Raw genomic sequence first — 24,976 nt, 5'->3', positions numbered from 1 at the left:
TAATTTTTTTTTGGTTTTTTTCATGGTATGAAATGCTCCAAATAGAAACTATTTTAGAATTTTTGATTTAGATTTTTTGATACGTAAGTGTGATGGATTTTCAATTTATAGATACATCCACTTTATTTAACCCTTATTATCCTTCATGTCTGGGTATCAAAAAATCTAATTTAAAAGCTTAAAATCAGTTTTTATTTGGGGCATTTTATGCCCTTGAGAAAAATAGAAAAAAATAAAAAATAATAATGTATTTTATTTCAAATTTTAAAAAATCATATTCATTGAAGTATTTTGACCCTTATTTGTTTAATTTTCTGACATATTTAATAAGTCAAAATCTCTCTCCCCTCTGTGTCGACTCTGGAGTGTCGGTTCTCTCTCTCTCGCACACAGACTCAGCATCAGTATGGCAGCTTATGCTGCTCTTCTTTCCCTTGCTCAAACTACACATCTCAATACATATCAACATCAATCTCTCTTTTCTTCCGAAGCAGAAGAAAAAGTTAGATCAATCCACGACTATGTCAGTTTCTTGCTATTGTTCTTTGAAGATTTTCCACAGAAAGTCAACCGTTGGGAAGGAAGGATCAGGGACGTATCTTATCAAATCGAAGATATTATTGAAGTTTTTATCTGTCACCGAATTCAGCGTCATCCATCACGCGTCAAATTGGAAGGCCAGCTCCAAAATGTGATGGAAGAAATTGGTTTAATCGCGGGCGAAGTCATGGAAGAGCGACCTACTTATCTACCTGCATCTTCATCATCGTCATCAAGGCTTGCGTCAACTGGCAACGACGCAGTGATTGGTTTAGACGACGACATCACAGCAATAAAGGAACGGCTTTGCGGACAGTCACCCAATCTTCGAGTCGTCCCCATCGTGGGTATGGGTGGAATAGGTAAAACCACTCTTGCTAAAGCTGTTTACGACGATCAATTAATCATTGAGCGTTTTGATATTCGTGCTTGGGTTGTGGCATCACAAGATTACAGTCCGCATAGGTTCAGGAAACTTCTTTTAGATTCAATGAAATTGTTAGAAGATCAAATGTCAACAGATGTGATTGATGAATCTGATATTGACTCGAAAGTGTGTAAAAAATTGAAGGGTTGGAGGTATCTCATTGTGATTGATGATGTTTGGGGAACAAATATTTGGGATGATGTAAGGTATATGTTCCCGGATGACAAGAATGGAAGTCGAATCATGCTAACTACAAGGCAATTGGATGTGGCCAGTTATCCTGACACTGCTGGCCCTCTTCATGATATGAGGTTAATGAATTGTTCTCAAAGTTGGGATTTGCTTAGGTTGAAGGTATTCACAGACGGCTATTGCACGCCTGATTTAGAAGACGTTGGGACAGAGATAGCACGAAGGTGCGCGGGGCTACCCCTTGCTGTTGTCCTAGCTGCTGGAGTCTTGACTTCAGTCATCAGGACTAAAGCTTCTTGGGAGGAAATTGCCAAAAATGTAAATCCTGTTGTTGGTTGGGAACTAGAGGAGATACTCTCTTTGAGCTATACCTACTTGCCTCATCATTTAAGACTGTGTTTTCTGTTTATTGGAGGTTTTCTTGAAGATGCAAGTATTCGTGCTTCAAGGCTATTTAGGTTGTGGGTAGCTGAGGGTTTTCTGAAGCATAAAAATGGAGGTAGTAAAAGCTTGGAAGAGGAGGCAGAGGAGTGTTTGGAGGATCTTGTAAAGAGAAATCTTGTGATTGTGACTAGTAGGAAAACTAATGGGAAAATCAAGAGCTGCAGCCTCCATGATATGGTACGAGATTTGTGCATAAGGATAGCCCGCGAAGAGAAGTTTCTTCATGTTATGGATGGGCGTGATCTTCCACAAGGCTTGATGAATGAGCGACGCATCAGTTTCAGTCGTTCTGATATTGATAAAATTTGGGGTCCAACCTTCCGTACCATTCTGTGCTTCCAAACGAAGATTTTTCCTAGTTGGCTGGCCATGTTAGGAAGCTATAAATTGCTAAGGATATTGGATGCGTTACATGTAAACCTGAAAGTGCTACCTACTGTATTATTTGATCTGCATTGGTTAAGATATCTTGCTTTAATGGGCTCTTTCAGAATTCCATCTGCTGTATCTAATCTTGTGAATCTTCAAACATTAATCATTCATCTACAGTTTGGAAAGCTACGACGAAGGTATGATGATGGTGTACGCCGCTCTTTGCCATTGGAAATTTGGAGGCTGCCGCAACTAAGGCATCTTTTCTTCCATGCTCCTTATATGCTACCTCATCCTCTGGAAGGATTAAATCTTCCTCTAGAAAATCTCCAAACTCTTTTGCTTGTCGAAAATCTTGTATGGAATGAAAAGATCCTACAATTAATTCCCAATGTCAAGAGATTGGGACTTACTTATTCAAGCAATCAAGACCATCACCTCCATCATCTCAAAGATCTGCATCAACTTGAACGGTTGAAAATGATTGGGTATCGGGATTTTTCATGGAGGGGGCAAAGTCCTACTTTTCCTTGTGCATTGAAGAAGTTGACATTAGTAGGCGGGGGATTTCTCTGGAAAGATATGGCCATTGTGGGTTCATTGCCTAATCTGGAAATCCTTAAACTACTAGGTAACGCTTGTGATGGTGAAACATGGGAAACAACTGATGAAGATTTTCCTCGGCTGAAATTTTTGCTAATTGATGAATCGCATCTCCGGGAATGGATAACTCACAGCAAGCCTTTCCCAGCACTCAGACGCCTAGTGCTTCGTTCTTGTCGCTATCTGAGAGAGATTCCAGAAGGTATAGGAGAAATTCCAACCCTTGAACTGATTGAAGTTGATTATTGTACAAATTCTCTTGTGGAATCAGCCATGAAAATAAAAGAGGATCAAGAGAGTTATGGAAATTATGATCTACAAGTTCTTGCTGGCCATGAGGTTAGAATTCCACCATCCTTGAATAATTTCAAAACTTTTTTGATGCATGTAAAAACAAGACTAGCATTTAAGTCATAGAAAGTAATTTTTGGTATATAAGCAAGCCCCTCTTACCTCGGTTCTTCTTTGTCAAGTTATATTAGATGCCCTCGGTGGAGTGGCTAGTGGTGGATTGGCTTGTTTGCGACAGAAAGGTCGTAGATTTGATGATTACCACCTACATCTCTAAGTTGAGATATCCTATTGCATACCCTATGGTATACCTACACATATGTCTAAAATAAATGTTATATGATGTCTCCTATTTTTCCTTTTTGAGGAGATAAGCATGTTATATGTGATTACATCACGTTAACATAAATTGATAGTGTTGAATTTACAAATAGAGTGTCCTTTTTGGAACAAAGAAAACCAACTTATCAATAATCATTATTCCTCTCTTTGTGCACTTGGAAGAATATATAATTGACACTATACAAGTGTTTATAGCGGCAATATTTAGTACTGTTACTGCTAATTATTTTGAAACAAATGTAAAGATTCTTGTTTAATTAATATACGGATTTAGATATTTTGTCATTATTTTATGTAGCACTAGCACCTCATAATGCTAGGATAATGGGGGGGGGGGGGGATGACAAAATTAAGTGGAAAAATAATTGTTATTGCTCAATTCTTCCTGTTCACAATGACAAAAATATAGTCATTCATAAATGGCAATGTTGGAAAGGAGGCATTTTTCTTGTACATTTTTATTCCAAGAATATCAATCAATGCATATTTTTTATGTTGTCAAATACACTGAGCGTGTGTTAATAATATGAAATTGGAAGACTGTACATAGTTTAAAAATAAACCTTTGGTCTGCAGTTTTGCTTGCCATATACTGGTATTTGGTAGTCCGTAATCGAATAGTTTTATATGATATACAAATCCCACTAATTCTGCGTCTCTTTGTTAACATGCTTCGATTAACATGATGGAACTCTTTCTTAAACTACACTTTGATGAGTGTAACAATCTTCATTATGTACTGATGTCACTCAATACATATGACAATGAAACATAAGTCATCATTGAACTTTTTATGTGGCAGGAGATTCAGTCATTTTACAAACGGATGGCTCTATCACCATCAAGACCTGCAACTTTGAGCAATGATGCAGTGATTGGTTTAGACAATGATCTGGTGGCAATAAAGGAGCTGCTTTGTAGACAGTCATCCCAACTCCAAGTTGTCTCGATAGTGGGTCCGGTTGGTATAGGTAAGACCACTCTTGCTAGAACTGTTTACTATGATCCATTACTCTTGGAGCATTTTGAGATTCGCGCTTGGCTCACATTATCACTGGATTATAGTCCACTTAGGTTGAGAAAAGAAATTCTTTTAGGCCTTTTAGATTCAATGGAGTTGTTGGATGAACATATGTCTGGAGAGAAGATTGGTGAGCCTGAAATGCTAACTAAAATACATCAAAGGTTGATGGGTAGGCGGTATCTCGTTGTAATGGATGATTTTTGGACCACAGAGGAGTGGGGTGGTTTCAGTGATATATTCCCCAATGACGAAAATGGAAGTCGAATCATGTTAACCACAAGGTTGGCAGATGCAGGTTCTTATGACAATTCTGGAAACTTTCTTCATCGGATGCAGTTGATGGATGATTATCAAAGTTGGAATTTGCTTAAGCAAAAGGTGTTCGAAAACATAAATTGCCCTCCTGAGTTGGAAGACATCGGGAAAGAGATTGCACAAAGATGTGCAGGACTACCCCTTGGTGTCGTCCTGATTGCTGGTGTTCTGTCTGCAGTAGATAAGACCGAAGCTTCTTGGAATAAAATTTCCGAAAAATTAAATCCAAAATTTGGCCCATCTTTGGGGGAGATACTATATTTCAGTTACAAACAGTTGCCTCATCATTTAAGGCCCTGTTTTCTGCGTATGGGAGAATTTGCAAAAAATAAAGAAGGCATCCATGCTTCAAAACTCATTCAGTTATGGGTGGATAAGGGCTTCTTGAAACATGAGAATGGATGCATTGAGAGCTTGAAAGAGAAGGCGGAGGAGTATTTGGAGGATCTTGTCAAGAGAAATCTTGTGACTGTGAGTAGCAGGAAGAATAATGGAAAAATCAAGTATTGCAGCGTCCATGATATGGTGCGAGACTTGTGCGAGGCTTCTGTTTTCGCTCATCAACAAGGCTCGATGAGCGAGCGACGAGCAGAGCCTACCAAGACAGGTTTCTTCATGTTATTGATGAACTTGATCTTCTGCAAGGCTCGATGAATGATCAGTTTCAATTGGGAAGATGGAAAATTTGTTTTTGTATGATTGTATCACTTGTAATTAATCTCTGGCAAACTGATTAGCTCGCTACTTTTCGCAATTTGCAAACATATAGTATCTGGCTTGTAATCGGTTCAGTCACGGGTCAACCGAATCGGTCCATCCGTTAACCAATTAACCACATATAACCGAATTGTTCAATTAAAAAAAAAAGAAAAAAGAATAACCTTTTGCTAAATTGCTATCCACTCCACCAACTTGTTATTTACGCTTACATAAAACATTTTTTTTTATATACAGAAACGTGAAATTTTATTTATACTAATATAAAAAGAGTCTAGAGCACAACCTGTGAATTGCCTATTTTATCCATATTATATGTTTTATAAAGTTATTTTACATATTATATATTTATATAAATATATTAATTCATTAGATATTACACTAAAATTATGTGATATATATCTATAACTATTGATAAGGCTTATAAATAAATATATCTATCCAATAAATTATATTTAGTAGAAGCAATAAATTAATAGATTTTCTAAAAAATATTGTAAAAGATAATATAATTAAATAGACCAAATTGTTCATTGAAAAATTAAATATAAATAAACATTATAATTTATATTTTTATTTAATCAAATAAGATAATATTAAAATAATACTCCACCCATATAAAGAAAAAATGCACACTCTTTTTGTTAGTATATAAAGAAAAAAAACTTTAATTTTAATTTTTAAAATAAAATATTTTAATTATTAATTCGATTAATTGGTTTTAACCGATCGATTACCATTTAAATCAATTAACTGAATTTTAGTGAATTCGAAAATCGAACGATTAACCGAATTTTAGAAATAATTGAAAACCAATAAAAATTGATTATCGATTAATTGATTAACTGAAAATTCGATTCGATTACAATTATAATCGATTAACTGAATCCATTTTGCCACCCTTGTGTAGAGTCTACACATATTTATCAACGATTCACAGAGTAAGTCAACCATATCTTTTTTCTCTCGTCACCAGTCACCACACACAAAATTTAAGAGCAGAGCTCCGGCGATCGCCCAGTATGGCAGCTTATGCCGCTCTTGCTTCCCTTTCTCAAACTATACATCTTACTATCAATAAACACAAATCTCACTTTTCCATCGACGCTGAAGAAAAAATTAGATCCATCCACGAGTATGTCATTTTCTTGCTATCATTCCTCCAAGATTTTCCTGAGAAATCCAACCGTTGGGAAGTGAAGATGAAGGAGGTAGCTCATGAAGCTGAAGATATTATCGAACAATACATCTCCCAGCTGTCATATAATAGATGGATTAAGCTGTCAAACGTGAAATTTGAAGACCAGCTCAGAAATGTAACTCAAAAGTTATGTTTGATGGCTGGGGATTTGATAGACGAGGGACCTGCTCACTCACGTCTTGCTGTCTCATCATCATCTTCATCAAGAGCTGCAACTACTGGAAACAGTGCGGTGGTTGGTTTAGACGACAACGTTATGGCAATTAAGGATCGGCTTTGTGGTTTGTCATCCAAACTGCAAGTCATCCCCATACACTACTAGAAAAACGCACATAGATAACGGATTTTATCCGTTATCTATGAGCAAAAAAAGCGTTGTGTATAGTGGTGTTATCTATTATAGGTGTCATACACAACGGTTTAAAAACCGTTATCTATGAAGGGAAAATATAACAGTACAACCACACATACATAACGGTTATAAAACCATTATCTATGAAGGGAATAGATAACAGTACAACCACACATACATAACGGTTATAAAACCGTTATCTATATTGATTATACATAACGGTTTTCGACTGTTATGTATTATAATTTATCCGTTATCTATTCCATAATATATATTTTTTCATATTATAGTTAACAGTTTTTTATACTTTTTATAACGGTTTAAACCGTTATCTTTGTAAGAAAAAGATAACGATTTTCCACTGTTATGTATTAGAATTTATCCGTTATGTATTATGTAATATTTTTTTTCCATATTATAGTTAACAGTTTTTTATACTTTTTATAACGGTTTAAACCGTTATCTATGTAAGACATAGATAACGGTTTTTTGTACCTTTTATAACGATTTTAACCATTATCTTTAATATTTAATATTTTTTTCTCAATTTTTATGTTATTTATATCAAGAAATAAATAAATAACTTTAAAACAACAAAATGATAAAATCAACAATAACAATATTATATATTATCCAAAATATTCGTACATTATCATCCGAATGAACCAAGTATCAAGTATCTAAGATCATTACATATTTCGATTCACTTCCTGGCTTATCCACTCCGACAAAGTCCTCATCGACCTCTCAAAGGCTTCCTTCGCGCTCATCTTCATCTTGATCTTCCTCCCTTTTTGAAAGTAACATCCCTTGATAACATACAAACATATACGCCACTTGTCAAATACTCAGTTATATGAAAGGAAAATAGTGTTAAAAAAAGATATTATGCATACACTAGCATTATTGATTGAGAAAATCCCCTTCTGAAGAAATGATAAAAAGGAAAAAGACATTGTTCTTCATGCATATGTACATTCAAGGAATATGATGGAGTTAAACCTCAATATTTTGTTAGTTATCAGCCAGATCTAACTAAACCTTTGGGTCTTTTTTTTTTCTAACAAATTTCCAAAGAGCAAAGGATAGGAAACTTATCCATGTAAAGTTCAAATTCCACATATCTACACAAGATATCAAGATGCCTCAGTTTACAGTATAAATCATAAATATGTTCTGATATGACTATATACAGTTCAGAGCATCGATACGATATCACCTTCTTTCAGTCCACATTAGCAAAGAAATTCTGAGGTGAGTACTTTCCAGCAGAATGCATCAACTTAATCATGAAAAAATCTGAAAGTCTTCTCACATTAATATATATCTATGTGTGTGTGTAATGGACCAATTTACGACAGATATAAAGCGGTAGACAATTTTACGAAAAATATGAAGAGGCTCAGTGAGATGCTCAGATGGGATAATATATCAACAGCAAGAACGCCTGATATGGAAAGAGCAGAGGCTACCTCGTAGCAATTCCTGAATAAACATCTGCGGGCTTTTCTCCAGCAACCAAGTTAACAGCAGCTGCCCCTGGACAAAATTAGAGACTTAACTGCTGTTGAATTGAATGCCTGAAAAGATTACTGGTAGCTAAAAAAGTACCTGACCACCAGTTCCAAGATATCGACCAAGAGGTTCAATAGCAAATTGTATTCTCTGATTGGTGCTTTCAGATGATCGATATGAGTTCCAACTACTCATTCAGTTCAGCTTCCCTCTCTTTCGGGTTCTTGTTCTAAGATAATTTTCTTAATGGCACAAAAATTACATATTCCAGTTTGGGATAAAATTATTCTCAAGATTGCATCCCATTTTCAACAACTAAACCCCATTAACAGAAGAATCTCTTAATCTGACATTTCTTTGCAAGTAAACCAAACACGTCTCCTCAAAATAAAATGTCAAATCAAGCTATCAACTTAACTGGTCAAACTTTGCACCTCTCACTTATCCAAACTTATCTGTATTTTTCTAGAATATACTTTCCCAAAATAATAGTTCATGGAACAGAAACACAAGAGAGCTTCTTGGAGATGATAATTGAAAGTTATATGGTTAGATTAATTTCAGTTTGGGTAGAAATATACGTACGAAATGGATACCCTGTTGAGTCCCATTCAAAATTCCCTCCAAGGAGTTTGTGAGTTTTACCCTCCCATCAGCGCTAGTAATAGCATTTTGGAACTACAAGGGGGAACAAACATTTATTGAATGTCAGTGGCGTCCACCATCACAATAAAGCTGCAAACTTTATATAAAGAAAAAATAATGGGAACATAATTTTAGTAAAGAGATTATGCTACAATATCAAACATCGGTCCCACATGAAAGTGTGGAATGGTATATAAGAGGAGGTCACAAAGTTACTAGAAGTGATAACAGATTCAACAAGACAACCAGATACCAATCACAATGAAACTAAATCAAGCAAATTATTAAGACCAAAGCACAAAATGATATGCTGAGGAAGAACAAAAGATGGACTAATTCTACAAGCTTTACCTGCACATTAATTGAATTCAACAAGGATGTTTCTTTGAGCATCAAATCTTTAATCTCCAACAAAGCATTATATGTATCATAGTGCTTCCGTGTTTGTCGGAGCTTTTTCTACAAACAAACAAATCTGTGTGCAGTTCAGCCTTATATATAAGCAAATAGCACAGAGATATAAATACTTATGATATTATTAAAATGCAAACTCTTTACCTGAATTTGAGTGTTAAGTTCAGAAAGTCGGAGTTCGTACCTGCATTGTTAATCAGAAGTTCAAACAAAGTGATGAAAACTGAGCAAGTAAGAATTTTGTGTTGTTAATTTCAAAAGTGATGGAAGAAGATGCTTAGGCGGGTACTGTATTAGTTCAGCCTGTGCTGGTACTTCATCAAGCTGCCGCTTTAGTAACACGATTGATCTTAGCTTTGTGGCGAGTTCCTATCATTGACAGAGAGAAAGCATCGTCAGTCTCGAGGAATTATCCTTAAGTATCATCTCTGCTCAGATTAAATATCGATCATCTGAAAGCACATAGATACTACTCGATTAACACCACATAGATACTACTCGATTGAACCCACATAGATCACAACAAATAACTTATCAAATACTTGAGCTTATATAATGATTTAAAAGTTTACAGATTTAGGGTCAATCCAAAGTTGGTGGAATTCATTCCAAAGCCCCATTAATCTAGAAATTAGATAAAATCACCTGATTGGCCTTCTTGGCAAGATTCCTGAAAATGACAGAGCAATTCCCTTAAGCTATTCTGATTTAATAACCAATTTCTATCCGAACAATGCAACAAAATTCCCAGCAGTAATCAGAAGGAGAAAAACAGTTGGAAAATGGTAAAAAGAGCTGATTCAGATCTAGAAATTAAACTGTATAATCATGGAAATCTCAAAACAAATACACATCAAAATAACACCAAAATTACCGTAGAAACGTGGGCGGTTCCAACCAAATATACAATTGAGGATAATCGAATAACAAAGAGATAATTCAAAAACTTGAGCAAAATAGCTTGACAAAATTAAAAAATTTGAGCAAAATAGCTTCAGATAATTTAAAAAATTCGAGCAAAAGCCCTAATCTAAATCATATTGTTACCAACAAAGTTCAAAAATTAGGGATTTGGAATGAGATTTGCGTAAGGGATGAATAATTAGGGATTCTACCTTGGTGGTGGCTATTGTAGAAGGCGGCGGCGACAGCGGCGGCTCCTAGGGTCTGCGATTGAGAGCTCGACCGGCGACAGCTGCTAGGCCTAACGGACGGAGAGAGAGAGACGGGTGCGGTAGGTGGCAGACGGAGAAGCAAAAAGCCCGATCTGCTGCTGCTGCTGCGAGAAGAGCGGCGTCGGCGGAGGAGAGGGGTGGTCTGCTCGTGCTCGGTGGAGAGGAGAAGGGTGCTCCGCCGCTCGATCTGCTGCTGCGAGAAGAGCGGCGTCAGAGGCGACGCGATGCAGGGTGGGTGGGGGCAGGGGCGGTCACTGACTCACTGGCACCGGCGTCCGGTTGCTCGTGCAGCGTCGTCCGGCGCGGCGTCACCGGGGGGAGGCGGCGGGTGTGTTAGGAGTATTGGAGCAGAAGCTTGAAAATTAGATTTTGAGTTAGGTTTTGAATTTTACCTAATAAAAATATATATTTATGAAAAAAAATAATGTTAATACATAACAGTTATATAACGCATTTCTTAACGGTAAAAAAACTGTTGTAAAAAAGTGTTAATAGATAACGGTTGACGTAACGGTTTATCAAACCGTTATGTATGTAACTAATAGATAACGCTAAAAGATAACGGATTACATCATACTGTTATCTATTGTTATGGATAACACTACATAGATAACGGATTTCTTCAGAACCGTTGTCTTTTCTAGAAAATGCGCTCATACATAACGGTTTTTTAAAAAAACCGTTATGTATGAAGTGTTATGTATGTGAAATTTTGTAGTAGTGATAGTGGGTATGGGCGGGATAGGTAAGACTACTCTTGCTAGAAATGTTTATGATGATCTACTAGTTGTCGAGCATTTTTACATTCGTGTTTGGCTCATAGTATCACAAGATTACAGTGCGCAGAAAGTACTTTTTGATGTTCTATATTCAATAAACTTGATTGAACAGAGAATGTGTTTGGGTGTTGAAGATTCAATGGAATTGAGAGAAGAACAAATGCGTAGAGAGGAGACTGATTATTCTACAATGGCGGTGAAAGTGTACAAAAAATTGAAGGGTAGGAGATATCTCATTGTCATGGATGATGTCCGGAGCACAAAGGTTTGGGATGATGTGAGGAATATATTCCCGGATGATGGTAATGGAAGTCGAATCATGTTAACAGCGGGCGCAGCTGTGGGCATAACATTGAATCTTAATCCAGTGGTCTCCATGCTACCTGCGGACACTAAATCATCATACCTATGTTGACTCGAATTCCATTTCTTGATGGTAGCTTGAGCTTCGTCCAGTTGGTTTGTGATGTGATCGAGCTTGACTTCCTTTTGAGTAACCAATGTTTCAAGCTTCGCCAAGGATGCTTTTAGCTTGGTGTTCTCGTCCTTTGACCTTTCAAGCTCCTGCCCTTGCTTCTTCCATTTTCCAAGGAGCTCATCATAAAGCTTTTTGAGCTCTATGACGACATGTATGACCTCTAAGGTGCTTTCTTCAGTGTCACCTACACAGGCATTAAAGCACATAAAATTTGAATAATAATCTGAACCATACCTGTTGGAAATAGGGTCCTCTTCATCATCAAGAATTGGTGGTCGCATAAAACCCAGATTGCCAGGCTCCATGTGGAAGCAACTGTTACGATAACAACGAGGATCACACTCAGTGTGTCGAGTGTTGGCTCTGATGCCAATTGAAAGTGTTGCTTCCTTCATACTTTGATGTTAAGCACTGTGTTAGGGCAACACACCAGTGCACACAGAGAAATATTGCAGCGAAAATAAAAATGGAAGACACAAAGGGATGGAAAAATTCTTCAAGTTATTAATTATAACTTGAAGACGCCTTATGGCAAAAAGACTAAATGGAGAATGAACACCCACGTTCAATACATTTACAAGACTCTAGGTATTTGAACACTAGACTCTCTCATTAATAAACATAAACTGGATTCAAGAGCTATACTCCGAAATCCGACGAAATCAATGAATGCTATAAACAATGTTATCCTAACACTCTAAACAACATTCGTACACAGATCACTCAAATGACTCGATTTTGATCTTCAAACTTCGTGATCTGAACTGAGACTTCACCCTTGTATTTATAAGCTTCGAATCTTGACTCCCAAGGTTGAAGTCGTGGGATTTGATAGTGGACAAGTGGCCGTTGGAAAGTTTGTTGTACTCACTCCACTTTGTCCACTCCTTCCCTTGAATTTAGGAGCTTCCAACAGCTCCTCCTCTCTCTCTCTCCTTATCTTCTCTTGCTCCTTCTTTTTCTCAACTAGAACGTTCCTTCCTTCAAGACTTCCAACCTTGACTTGGTCATAACCTACAAACACAATGTGAAGAAAGATCAAAATTCCAAAATAAACGATACTAACAAACTCCCCCTTTTTGCCTTTCTTCACAAAACCAAAACAACACACTGCTCCCCCTTGCTGTGATCTCCCCCTGCAGATGTAACATTATAGCAAGCAACACCCAAAATAAAACGTTTTGCAAGCTTAAGAGAATAGCTACACAAACTCTAAACCATCCATCATAAAAAAAACAAACTCCCCCTGACTCAAAGAACTCCCCCTGCCTTCATTACTCCTTATCCTTGTCCCCTGCTCCATCAGCATCTTCAGCAGCAGCATCTCCCCCTTTTTGGGAAGAAAGGAGGGCTGTCACTTGCCCCTTGGCTTGGTTCAGGATGGAAGATAACTCCCCATGGACTTTGCGAGCCTGAAGAAGATTGTTTTCCAGTTCTTCGATGTGCTGCAAAAGAGCCTGCAAAGCATTCCTTCACTAAAGAGCATACTATTGATAGCATACTCAAAGATTTTCTCTTTCTCGTCGGATGCTCCCTCGTGGACTTTTCGGCTTCTGGTGGGGTAATGGAAGAGATGGGCGTTGGGTTGAGCACTACTTTGGTGGCTTCCGGCGTTTGAAACACTGGTGGATGAGGCGGAACACTTTCTATCGCTGGGTTTATCGTCGCTGCATTCAGAGTCGGCAATACCTGAACTTCTTGATTTGCCGGCAATGTGGGTGTGGAGGTGGTGGCCATGTCTGCCAGAAATTTGGGGCTTAATAAGATCTGCTTTATGAGCTCAAGTGTAGACATAGTGAGAGAAAACAAAAGTAATTAAGCACAAAACTTGAGGAATCAAAGAGTCTCTCACGTAGATCAAGGTGTGAAGATGAAGAGTGATGATGATGTGATTTGCATGCAGTAAATAAATACAGAAGAAATCAGATCCAAACACTCAAAAAACAAAATCGTTGAAGTATCTTCATCACAATTTCGAAATTTAGGGTTAGAACTTAAGGAAACCAAGATAGAGCTGGCACAAATCAAAAATCATGGAAAGCTTCAAGATTCACAAAAAACCGTGGATAGAGAGAGAGATCCCACAAAAAATCGGACACTGGTAACTTCCCAAACGTTACAGATTTTACGCCTAATGTGATTTACCATGTTACCATAACATCCACTAACACATATCTCAGCTTTTCATAATTCACACATACAAGCACAGTACCAAGTAAAATTCACTCATTTGTAGTGACATAGAGTGCATCGTCGCAGCGAACGCCGTGCCCCTAGTCTAAACTTGTGAAAGCAATCGAGGATGACCATTTTATAAGGTAACATCGTCGTAGCGAACGTCGTGCCCCCCAAACTACTTTGGTTTTTTCTGTGCTTTAAATAAATTATACACACACATATACTGAGTTAGTGTAGAGGAACATGTTATAGTAACAGAGACCATCACACAGGCAAAAACACGTTGCATCCAAAAGAATAGTCACTTTACACATGATGCAACAAATAAATCATCTTTATTTAATCACGAAAGCAAAGGCCAAGAGACCTTCTTAATGTGGTAAATCTCTCAAAAACCAAGGGTTTTGTAAAAATATCCACAATTTGATTTTTGGTTTGAACAAAGTCTAGCTTGATTACCTCTTGTTCCACCAAATCGTAAATAAAGTGTTGTCGGATTTCAATGTGTTTGGTTCTTGAGTGTTGAACCAGATTTTTTAAGATATTAGTTGCACTGATGATATCACAGTACACCATCATCTCATCGCACATCACACCATAATTCGACAGCAATCTAATCGACTCAATCTGTGCCACGGGTGCGAACGTATCATCGAAATCCACCCATTCAACTTGAGTATAGCCCTGAGCAACCAACCGGGCTTTGTTCCTCACGATCGTTCCACATTCATTGAATTTGTTCTTGAATATCCACTTTGTGTCGATCACATTCCTGTCAGTAGGTCTACGAACCAAATACCAAACATCATTCCGAACAAATTGATTTAACTCATCTTGCATGGCTAATACCCAAAACTCATCACGTAATGCCTCTTTAACATTTTTAGGTTCAAGTTTTGAGACAAAACACATAAAACCAGGCAAAGACGTGCAAATAGAAGATAAGCAAATCATTTTTCGGTAATCTAATGGTGTTTTACCTCGTGTCTTCACACCATCACTCACATTACCTATCACTTGAGAGACTGGATGATTTTTGCGTATTCTTCGAGAAGGCTCACATTTCTCACTCTCTTTTTGAACATCTGTTACCATACCTTTTTCGTTGTCACTTTGATCTTCAGGGATCTGTGATGTGGTGGCTTCTGTTGTCTCAACATTTTCTGTTGCATTCCTTGATGTGGTGGCTTCTGTTGCCTCAGCATCTTCTGTTGCATCTGTCGAAGGGACTAGTGCTTCTATCACTTGATATTTCATGTCCTTCTCATCTGTAACACTACTCAAATCATCAAATACCACATTGACAGATTCTTGGACCGTTTGGCTTCTCAAGTTAAAAACCCGAAAAGCTTGACTATTCAAGGAATACCCTAGAAAAATACCTTTATCACATTTATCATCAAATTTTGTGAGGTATTCTCTGTCATTCAGTATGTAACACACACAACCAAAAACATGGAAGTATTTGAGATTTGGTTTCTTACCTCGCAGTATCTCATACGGAGTTTTGAACGTACCTGGTCGAATGTTAACCCGATTGTTAATGTGACATGCCGTGTTCACAGCTTCTGCCCAGAAGCGTTTTGCCAAGTTTTTCGAGGCTAACATCACTCTTGCCATTTCCACCAGAGTTCGATTCTTTCTCTCGACCACTCCGTTTTGCTGTGGTGTCTTGGGGGCTGAGAACTCTTGGAAGATCTCATTCTTTTCACAAAACTTTGAGAATGATGCATTCTCAAATTCACGTCCATGATTGGACCTGATTCTTGATATATTCACACCAAACGAGTTAACCGTACGAGCAAACAAGGTCTTAAACACATTAAAAGCTTCGAATTTTTCACGCAAAAAGAATGTCCAAGTGTACCTTGAGTAGTCATCTACCATAACATAGACATACCTCTTCCCTCCTATGCTTTTTACCTCTACAGGACCTACAAGATCCATGTGGATTAGCTCGAAGCACCTTGTTGTACCGAAGTGTTGCCGGTATGTTGGATCACACTATGAGTAGCATGAACTTGCTTTCCTTTTTGGCAGCTCTCACACATAATTTTTCCCTTTTGTGTGATTTTGGGAAGTCCACGAACTGCCTCCATCTTCGATAGTCTGTCAAGATTTTTAAAGTTAGTATGTCCTAATCGTTGATGCCACAACATGCTATCGTCTACTTGTGCCTTGTTGCATTTTGGTTCATCAGCTAAATAATAATTATCAACCGACCTTTGACCCTTCATAATACAACAATTTTGACTATCATACACTTCACAAGAATTTTTGTCGAACTTAACATGCAAATTATCATCGCATAATTGTCTTATACTAATGAGATTTGTCATAAGCCCTTTAACATGAAACACATTCTTGAGAGTAGGTAGTCCAGGCACATTTAAAATACCTTTACCGACGATCTTACCTTTCAATCCTCCACCAAAAGAGACATATCCTCCGTCACATACCTGATATTTACTCAAGAGCGCATTGTCACCTGTCATGTGACGGGAACATCCGCTGTCGAAGTACCACGAGCCTGAAATGTTAGTCTTAAAAGCAGTAAACACAACATTACATTTCATCTCATCCTTCCTTACCCATCTCATCACATTCCTCCTTACCTTCTGTGATTTTTTCTTCATCTTAGCTTTAGATTTATTTTGTTAACAAAGATCCTCTTCTCGTCGTTGAATTTCCTAAAACAAAACGGTTGTATGTGACCAATTTCAAAGCAATAATGGCATACATACCTTTTTCTCCGTTTTTGTTTCTTCTCTATGGGAGTTCCTTCAACCACAAACTCCTTCCCATGGGTTGATTTTACTTTTGTTTTCCCCGATGTGGGGTTAACAGCGGGCGCAACTGTGGGCATAACATTGAATCATAATCCAGTGGTCTCCATGCTACCTGCGGACACAAAATCATCATACCTATGTTGACTCGAATTCCATTTCATGATGGTAGCTTGAGCTTCGTCCAGTTGGTTTGTGATGTGATCGAGCTTGACTTCCTTTTGAGTAACCAATGTTTCAAGCTTCGCCAAGGATACTTTTAGCTTGGTGTTCTCGTCCTTTGACCTTTCAAGCTCCTGCCCTTGCTTCTTCCATTTTCCAAGGAGCTCATCATAAAGCTTTTTGAGCTCTATGACGACATGTATGACCTCTAAGGTGCTTTCTTCAGTGTCACCTACACAGGCATTAAAGCACATAAAATTTGAATAATAATCTGAACCATACCTGTTGGAAATAGGGTCCTCTTCATCATCAAGAATTGGTGGTCGCATAAAACCCAGATTGCCAGGCTCCATGTGGAAGCAACTGTTACGATAACAACGAGGATCACACTCAGTGTGTCGAGTGTTGGCTCTGATGCCAATTGAAAGTGTTGCTTCCTTCATACTTTGATGTTAAGCACTGTGTTAGGGCAACACACCAGTGCACACAGAGAAATATTGCAACGAAAATAAAAATGGAAGACACAAAGGGATGGAAAAATTCTTCAAGTTATTAATTATAACTTGAAGACGCCTTATGGCAAAAAGACTAAATGGAGAATGAACACTCATGTTCAATACCTTTACAAGACTCTAAGTATTTGAACACTAGACACTCTCATTAATAAACAGAAACTGGATTCAAGAGCTATACTCCGAAATCCGACGAAATCAATGAATGCTATAAACAATGTTATCCTAACACTCTAAACAGCATTCGTACACAGATCACTCAAATGACTCGATTTTGATCTTCAAACTTCGTGATCTGAACTGAGACTTCACCCTTGTATTTATAAGCTTCGAATCTTGATTCCCAAGGTTGAAGTCGTGGGATTTGATAGTGGACAAGTGGCCGTTGGAAAGTTTGTTGTACTCACTCCACTTTGTCCACTCCTTCCCTTGAATTTAGGAGCTTCCAACAGCTCCTCCTCTCTCTCTCTCCTTATCTTCTCTTGCTCATTCTTTTTCTCAACTAGAACGTTCCTTCCTTCAAGACTTCCAACCTTGACTTGGTCATAACCTACAAACACAATGTGAAGAAAGAGCAAAATTCCAAAATAAACATACTAACAATTTGCTTTAATGGTTTGGATATTAGTATTTGGGGTAGTACTTGGATTTGATAATAATTGATTTGGATGGGTGGCTGGATATTTGTTTTATTGATTTTTATGCTAGGAGCTCTTATTTATTTTAAGTATTTAACCTAGCTTGAACATTTAATGATATTTCTTTTAACAAAATATATAATTAAGGACGATGTTTGTTTCATTCTTCTTGTAGCTTCCAAGTGAGGCTTTCGTGGTGATTGCACAAACCCGCTAACATACCCAACTGAAAAAGCAATATTTGATCTTGTTATAGTTAAGTACAAAAGACTTCCGACAAGAGCTCGATAAGGTTGAGGATTTGGTAGAAGTGACCCTTCATCACGCCTGAGCTTCAGATTTGCATCAAGAGGCGTAGAACAAATTGTGCTTTGGTTTAATCCAAAGCGAGCGGATAATTTCTTGGCATAGCTTTAAAAATTCCATTACTTTGATTGCTCACTTCTAAGCCAAGGAAGTGGCTCAACTCTCCCAACTTCTTGATGTCGAACCTTATTTCAGCTCGTCTTGAAGTTTTTCAACTTCACTTCATTTTTTTCCTGTTATTATCATATCATCCATATCATCCATGTACAAAAGAACAACCATATGCTCCCTTATTTTTTAACAATCTATTTCAGAAATTTAATGGAATTGCTAAAGATTTGGTGAATGAACGACCTGATCACTTACCTGCTGCTATGTGGAGTTATCAAGATTTCATCCGATAATCAGTGTGAATTTGGGAGTGTTTAAAGAGAAGAAAAGTGGAAAATTCAGTTTTGACAAAGCAGGGATATGTTTTATGTCCGAACAGAATATTTTCATAATTTTAATTGGGGTAAAATTTTATTCTCTTTATCCCATTTGTCTACTCTTCGCCTGTCCCACTTGATTATATTTATTAAATTTTCAACGATTCACAAAGTAAGTCAATCCTCTCTCTCTTTACCACACACAAAATTTAAGAGCAGAGCTCGGCGATCGTATGGCAGCTTATGCCGCTCTTGCTTCCCTTTCTCAAACTACACATCTTACTATCAATAAACACAAATCTCACTTTTCCATCGTTGCGGAAGAAAAAATTAGATCCATCCATGAGTATGTCATTTTCTTGCTATCTTTCCTCCAAGATTTTCCACAGAAATCCAAGCGTTGGGAAGTCAAGATGAGGGATGTAGCTCATGAAGCTGAAGATATTATCAAACAATACATCTCCCAGCTGTCATATAATAGATGGATTAGGCCGTCAAACGTGAAATTTGAAGACCAGCTCAGTAATGTATCTCAAAAGTTATGTTTGATGGCTGGAGATTTGATAGACGACGGACCTGCTCACTCACGTCTTGCTGTCTCATCATCATCAAGAGTTGCATCTACTGGAAACAGTGCTGTGGTTGGTTTAGACGAAGATTTGATGGCAATTAAGGATCGGCTTTGTGGGTACCCATCCAAACTGCAAGTCATCCCCATAGTGGGTATGGGTGGGATAGGTAAAACCACTCTTGCTAGAAATGTTTATGATGATCTATTAACTGTGGAACATTTTCACATTCGTGTTTGGCTCACAGTATCACAAGATTACAATGCACAGAAAGTTCTTTTAGATGTTCTACACTCAATAAACTTGTTTGAACAAAGAATGTGTTTGGGTGTTGAAGATTCAATGGTGTTGAGGGAAGAGCAAATGCATAGAGAGGAGACTGATGATTCTACAATTGCGGAGACAGTGTATAAAAAATTGAAGGGTAGGAGATATCTCATTGTCATGGATGATGTCTGGAGCACAAAGGTTTGGGATGATGTGAGGAACATATTCCCGAATGATGGTAATGGAAGTCGAATCTTGTTAACCACAAGGCTAGGGGATATAGCCACTTATCCCTACTCTAATAGTCCTCCTCATGTGATGAGGTTCATGGATGATTCTCAAAGTTGGGATTTGCTTAAGGGAAAGGTATTTGCTAACAACAATTGCCCACCTCAATTGGAACATGTGGGGAAAGAGATCGCAAGAAGCTGTGCAGGGCTACCCCTTGCTGTTGTCCTGGTTGCTGGATTCCTGTCTGCAGTCAATAAGACTCATTCTTCTTGGGAGGAAATTTCCAAAAATGTAAATCCAAGTGTTGGTGAAGAGCTAGAGAGGATATTATCTTTGAGTTACACGCACTTGCCTCATCATTTGAGGCCGTGTTTTCTATTTATTGGAGTGTTTCCAGAAGATGAAATTATTCGTGCTTCAAGACTTATTAAATTATGGGTAGCTGAGGGCTTCTTGAAGCATCAAAATGGATGCAGTAAAAGCTTGGAAGAGGAGGCAGAGGAGTATTTGGAGGATCTAGTCAAGAGGAATCTTGTAACTGTGACAAGTAGGAAGAGTGATGGTAAAATCAAGTGTTGCAGCCTCCATGATATGGTACGAGACTTGTGCATAAGGAAAGCCCTTGATGAGAGGTTTCTTCGTGTTGTGGTGGATAGTCATCTTGTTCGACAAGGCATGATAAATGAGCGACGCATCAGTTTCAAGCTTTCTGATATAGGTAACATTTGGTGTCCAACCATCCATACCATGCTATGCTTCCGACTCCGGAGTTTCCCTAGTTCACCAGAGTTTGTACGACGTTTTAGGTTGCTTAGGATATTGGATGCCATGGGTGGCAACTCTAAAGAGTTCCCTTCCCAAGTCTTTGAGCTGTTTCATTTAAGATATCTTGCTTTAAAGTGTTCTTCCAGTATTCCATCAGTCATATCTAATCTGATGAATCTTCAAACCTTAATCATTCTTCCAGCCTTTCCCATGTTTAAGACCTCTTATAAGTGGAAAGGACATTGGAGAATTGGCGAAGATGTATCCTATTTGTCTTTGCCATTGGAAATTTGGAGGATGCCTCAGTTAAGGCATATTGTCCTCTATGATCTTTATATGCTACCTCATCCCCCAGATGGATCAAACCTTCCATTAGTAAATCTTCAAAGTCTTTCCTACATAATTGATCTTGTATGGACTGAACAGATCTTGGAAATGATTCCAAATGTCAAAAAATTGGGACTAGTGTATCGAAGCAATAAAGGGTATCACTTCCATCTTCTCAAGCATCTGAATCAACTTGAAAAGTTGGAACTTTTTGGGCGGGTGGAGCATAACTTGATTACTTTCCCTCGGACACTAAAAAAGTTGACCTTGGTGGGGGGTGAATTTCCATGGGGAGATATGTCGATTATTGGTTCATTGCTACAAGTGCTTAAACTACTAGATTATACTTGCTATGGTGACACATGGGAAACAACTGATGGAGAATTTCCTCAGCTGAGGTTTTTGCTAATTGAGGGTTCAGCTTTACAGCATTGGATAACTGAGAGCAGTCACTTCCCAAGACTCCAGTGCCTAGTGCTTCGTTGGTGTCGGAATTTAAGGGAGATTCCAGTAAGTATAGGAGAAATTCCGACACTTGAATTGATTGAAGTGGAGTATTGTAACGAGTGTCTTGAGAAGTCAGTCAAGCAGATAAATGAGGATCAACAGAGCTATGGAAATGATACTCTTCGTGTTCGTGTCTCCCATTATTTTTTATCCTTGGATGATTCTCTTGTAGAGTTAGCCAAGAAAATAAAAGAGAGTTACGGAAATTATAATCTACGAGTTCTTGCCGATGATGAGGTTAGATTTCTACCATCCTTGAATAATTTCAAATCTTATTTGGCACATGCCTTAGAAGTAACTTTTGGTACAACTATATCAGCCCCTTTTACCCCGAATCTTCTTTGTCAATTTAAAAGTTATATTAGATGCCTTTGGTGGAGTGGCTAGTGGTGGATTCGTAAATTTGTTAAAATAATTGTTTTTGCTCAATTCTCTGTTCATAATTACAAAATAGTTGGCATGCATAAATGACAATGCTGGAAAGGAGGTTTTGAATTCTCCCTTCCAAAAGATGTTGTAGTTTTTAATTCCACGAATATTAATCAATGTATATTTTTTTATGTTGTCAAATACACTCAGCGTGTGTTAATGACATCATCTACTAATACATTTGATTTCTTGGTTCAACAAATAAACTTACCTAGCTGTCTATGACTATGAGCATTAGTAAATCTTCTATAGGAGCTTTTGATATGAATAGTGTGATTATTTTGCAATCCAAATGCTCCCCTGATTAATTTTTGCAATTTTTTTGTTTCTCAGCATCAGTTTGATTAACAAATACTAGCGACCATCAATTCAAGAGCTACAATCTGCTGAAAGGTTTGTGATTATTCTTCCATATTCAAAAGTTGAATATGGAAGTCCCTAAGGCAATGATCTTATAGTAGGACTAAGAGGCTAAATGATCAATTTGATTGTGTTAATAATGTTTCGTTTATATGAATCGTTTATTATTTTGTGTGTTAAGTATGGTAGATGAAAAATTGAATAAAGATTTTTTTGCCATATAAGAAAACGTAACAAATTTCGTGCAACAACCTAAAAAGGAATATTACTCATGTTACACAGTAGCAGTACTTTTTATTTTTTATATTAAACAAATTGCATACAGCAGTAAATTTAGGATTGTAAATGGGGAGATCTCTCACAGTAGCATAAAAATGGAGTACAATAATACGTACTCACTCGCACACAAGAAAATTGTCACATTATGGATGATGCGGGTTTTAATAAAAAGTGAGGTGAAGTTGTTAATGGAGTAAGGGTTCCATTTTTTTCGTACATGGATGAAGTGATTTCTTTTAACATATTTTATATTTATAGTTATTTTGTGTCCTCACAGTAAAAAAAATTCTTGATCCATCCCTGATTATAGTAACGAGTCTCTTGTGAAGTCAGCCATGCAGATCAACGAGGATCAAGATCAACAGAGCTGTGGAAATTATGCTCTTCACGTTCTGTCTCCCATTTTAATGAGGTTAGAGTTCTATACCAAACCTTGAATAATATCAAGTCTTATTTGACAAAATATACGAATAAGACTAGCATTTAAACCATATATACAAATAACTTATCTAAATGATCCTCTTTGTCAAGCTGTATTGTGTCTCCTCTACTTATTAGAGACATCATAAACACATATATTGGCATGTATCTTCAATGCTGAAATCAAATATGGAACACCATTTTCAAATAAGAAAATCAAACTCATCAGTAGTCACAATTCCTTTCATTGTGCGCACGTACGTCATACCCCAGTATAATAAGTAATGTTTTATTATCTTATGTCACTATATTCGAGCTATTATTTTTAACCAATAATGGCAGGTGTCAAGGCATAGAACATTTGGATTTTTGGTTGGATTCGGAAGAAGCATAGTCCCCATACTTGATTGCTTTGAATACATTTTCATATTGATCTTGTGTGGCATAATAGATCTTGTATGGACTGAACAGATCTTGGAAATGATTCCAAATGTCAAAAAATTGGGACTAGTGTATCAAATCAATAAAAGGTATCACCTCCATCTTCTCAAGCATCTGCATCATCTTGAAAAGTTGTAACTTTTTGGGCGTCATGGTTTTTCTTGGATGAAGCATAACCTGATTTCTTTACCTCGGACACTAAAAAAGCTGACCTTGGTGGGTGGTGAATTTCATTGGCAATATATGAGTTTTATCGGTTCATTGCCTAACTCCAAGTGCTTAAACTTCTAGATGATGCTTGCCATGGTCTAACATGGGAAACGGCTAATGGAGAATTTCCTCAGCTAAGGTTTTTGCTAATTCAGAGATCATGTTTACAGCATTGGGAGACTGAGAGCAGTAACTTCCCAAGACTGATCCAGCGCCTAGTGCTTCATTGTTGTTTCAATCTGAGCGAGCTTCCAGCAAGTATAGGAGAAATTCCGACACTTGAACTGATTGAAGTGGATCATGCTAACTATTTTCTTATGAAGTCAGCCAAGCAGATAATTGAGGATCAACAGCGCTATGGAAATAATACTCTTCTTGCTCGTGTCTCCCATCATTATGATAAGGTTAGAGTTCTACCCATCCATGAATAATGTCAAGTCTTTATTTGACACATATATGAACAAGTCTAACATTTAAGCCATGCTGATAATTTATCTAAATAAATCTCATATCACACCAGTTCCTCTATGTCAAGTTCTATTAGGTCTTCTATATTTAGGAATCCAAGTCATTAGTAGTCACAATTCGTTTCATTATGTGAGTGTATGTCATACCCTATCACCCTGTGTAAGTAGTGTTTATCATCTTTGGCTTCTATTTTGTTTAAACCAATGCTTGAATTTTATTATATTCTTGTTGTAGATGTCACGGGAAAAGGCAAAGCGCTAGGTTAGGCATTAGAGGAGAATTTCAAGGTTGGCCAAGAAGATTTGGATTTGGATTTTGGAACACAACACTTGCTTCCAATATAACCTCTTTTACAGCCCCCATACTTGATTGCTTTGAATACATTTTCATATTGATCTTGTGTGGCAAGAGAACATAACATGATCACTGTATATTCATTGTGGAAAGCAGGGTATTCTTTCTAGACATCAATTCTGCCTCTCTTTCTTTTTTTTTTTCCACTTCGATTAGCATGATTGAACTTCTTCGAGTGAGTGCAACAATCCTTGGCTATTGTTAATTGATTTGCTTTAATGGTTTGGATATTAGTATTGGGGTATTTCTTGGATTTGATAATAATTGATTTGGATGGATGGCTGGATATTTGTTTTATTGATTTTTATGCTAGGAGCTCTTATTTATTTTAAGTATTTAACCTAGCTTGAACATTTAATGATATTTCTTTTAACAAAATATATAATTAAGGACGATGTTTGTTTCATTCTTCACTTGTATATAAATATATATTTAGAACATATAGCTTTAAAATTCACGAACTTATGGTTAATTCTGGTTTTAATCGTGATTTTCAATGTTAGCGTAAAATAC

At 37.3% G+C, this 24,976-nt stretch overlaps 2 protein-coding genes and 2 long non-coding RNA genes across 29 annotated transcripts; 2 read left to right on the top strand and 2 right to left on the bottom strand.

The window, feature by feature from the left end:
* Window positions 1-336: 336 nt before the first annotated feature.
* LOC131014874 (putative late blight resistance protein homolog R1B-8) lies at window positions 337-5,430 on the top strand. The gene is made up of 2 exons (XM_057943009.1): window positions 337-2,917; window positions 4,014-5,430. The coding sequence occupies exons 1-2, from the start codon at window positions 407-409 to the stop codon at window positions 5,202-5,204; spliced, it is 3,702 nt and encodes a 1,233-aa protein (XP_057798992.1). The 5' UTR covers window positions 337-406; the 3' UTR covers window positions 5,205-5,430.
* Window positions 5,431-7,422: 1,992 nt separating this feature from the next.
* LOC131014964 (uncharacterized) lies at window positions 7,423-8,363 on the bottom strand. Its single transcript, XR_009098392.1, has 2 exons — window positions 8,293-8,363; window positions 7,423-7,629 (listed from the first exon to the last, which is right to left on the bottom strand). It is a non-coding gene; the product is annotated as an uncharacterized LOC131014964 (long non-coding RNA).
* Window positions 8,364-8,531: 168 nt separating this feature from the next.
* LOC131014956 (uncharacterized) lies at window positions 8,532-10,976 on the bottom strand. Of its 2 annotated transcripts, none has more exons than XR_009098380.1 (5): window positions 10,510-10,976; window positions 9,684-9,763; window positions 9,539-9,578; window positions 9,332-9,455; window positions 8,532-9,013 (listed from the first exon to the last, which is right to left on the bottom strand). It is a non-coding gene; the product is annotated as an uncharacterized LOC131014956 (long non-coding RNA). The 2 variants fall into 2 exon arrangements; XR_009098379.1 differs by having other exon boundaries at window positions 8,533-9,013; window positions 9,332-9,439; window positions 10,510-10,975.
* Window positions 10,977-18,983: 8,007 nt separating this feature from the next.
* Window positions 18,984-24,580, top strand: LOC131014878 (putative late blight resistance protein homolog R1B-16). 25 transcript variants are annotated; one of them, XR_009098358.1, is made up of 6 exons: window positions 18,985-21,739; window positions 22,265-22,324; window positions 22,904-22,982; window positions 23,462-23,520; window positions 23,812-24,045; window positions 24,344-24,580. XR_009098358.1 is itself a non-coding variant. In XM_057943014.1 (2 exons), the coding sequence occupies exons 1-2, from the start codon at window positions 19,070-19,072 to the stop codon at window positions 22,277-22,279; spliced, it is 2,685 nt and encodes an 894-aa protein (XP_057798997.1). In that variant the 5' UTR covers window positions 18,985-19,069; the 3' UTR covers window positions 22,280-22,325. The 25 variants fall into 25 exon arrangements, 1 of the variants encoding a protein (XP_057798997.1); XR_009098352.1 differs by having other exon boundaries at window positions 23,723-24,045; XR_009098355.1 differs by lacking the exon at window positions 22,904-22,982 and having other exon boundaries at window positions 23,723-24,045.
* Window positions 24,581-24,976: the final 396 nt, after the last annotated feature.

Source organism: Salvia miltiorrhiza, chromosome 3 (assembly GCF_028751815.1).
Source record: "Salvia miltiorrhiza cultivar Shanhuang (shh) chromosome 3, IMPLAD_Smil_shh, whole genome shotgun sequence".
NCBI classification, from domain to species: domain Eukaryota; kingdom Viridiplantae; phylum Streptophyta; class Magnoliopsida; order Lamiales; family Lamiaceae; genus Salvia; species Salvia miltiorrhiza.
Note: the sequence above shows the minus strand (reverse complement) of the source record. Positions and strands in the feature narration are given on the sequence as shown.

Bases quoted from the DNA above. Each gene is read 5' to 3' on its own strand.
- LOC131014874 (XM_057943009.1), top strand. From the start codon at position 407: ATGGCAGCTTATGCTGCTCTTCTTTCCCTTGCTCAAACTACACATCTC. The intron at 2,918-4,013 runs GTTAGAATTCCA...TTTATGTGGCAG, and splicing joins AAGTTCTTGCTGGCCATGAG to GAGATTCAGTCATTTTACAA.
- LOC131014878 (XM_057943014.1), top strand. From the start codon at position 19,070: ATGGCAGCTTATGCCGCTCTTGCTTCCCTTTCTCAAACTACACATCTT.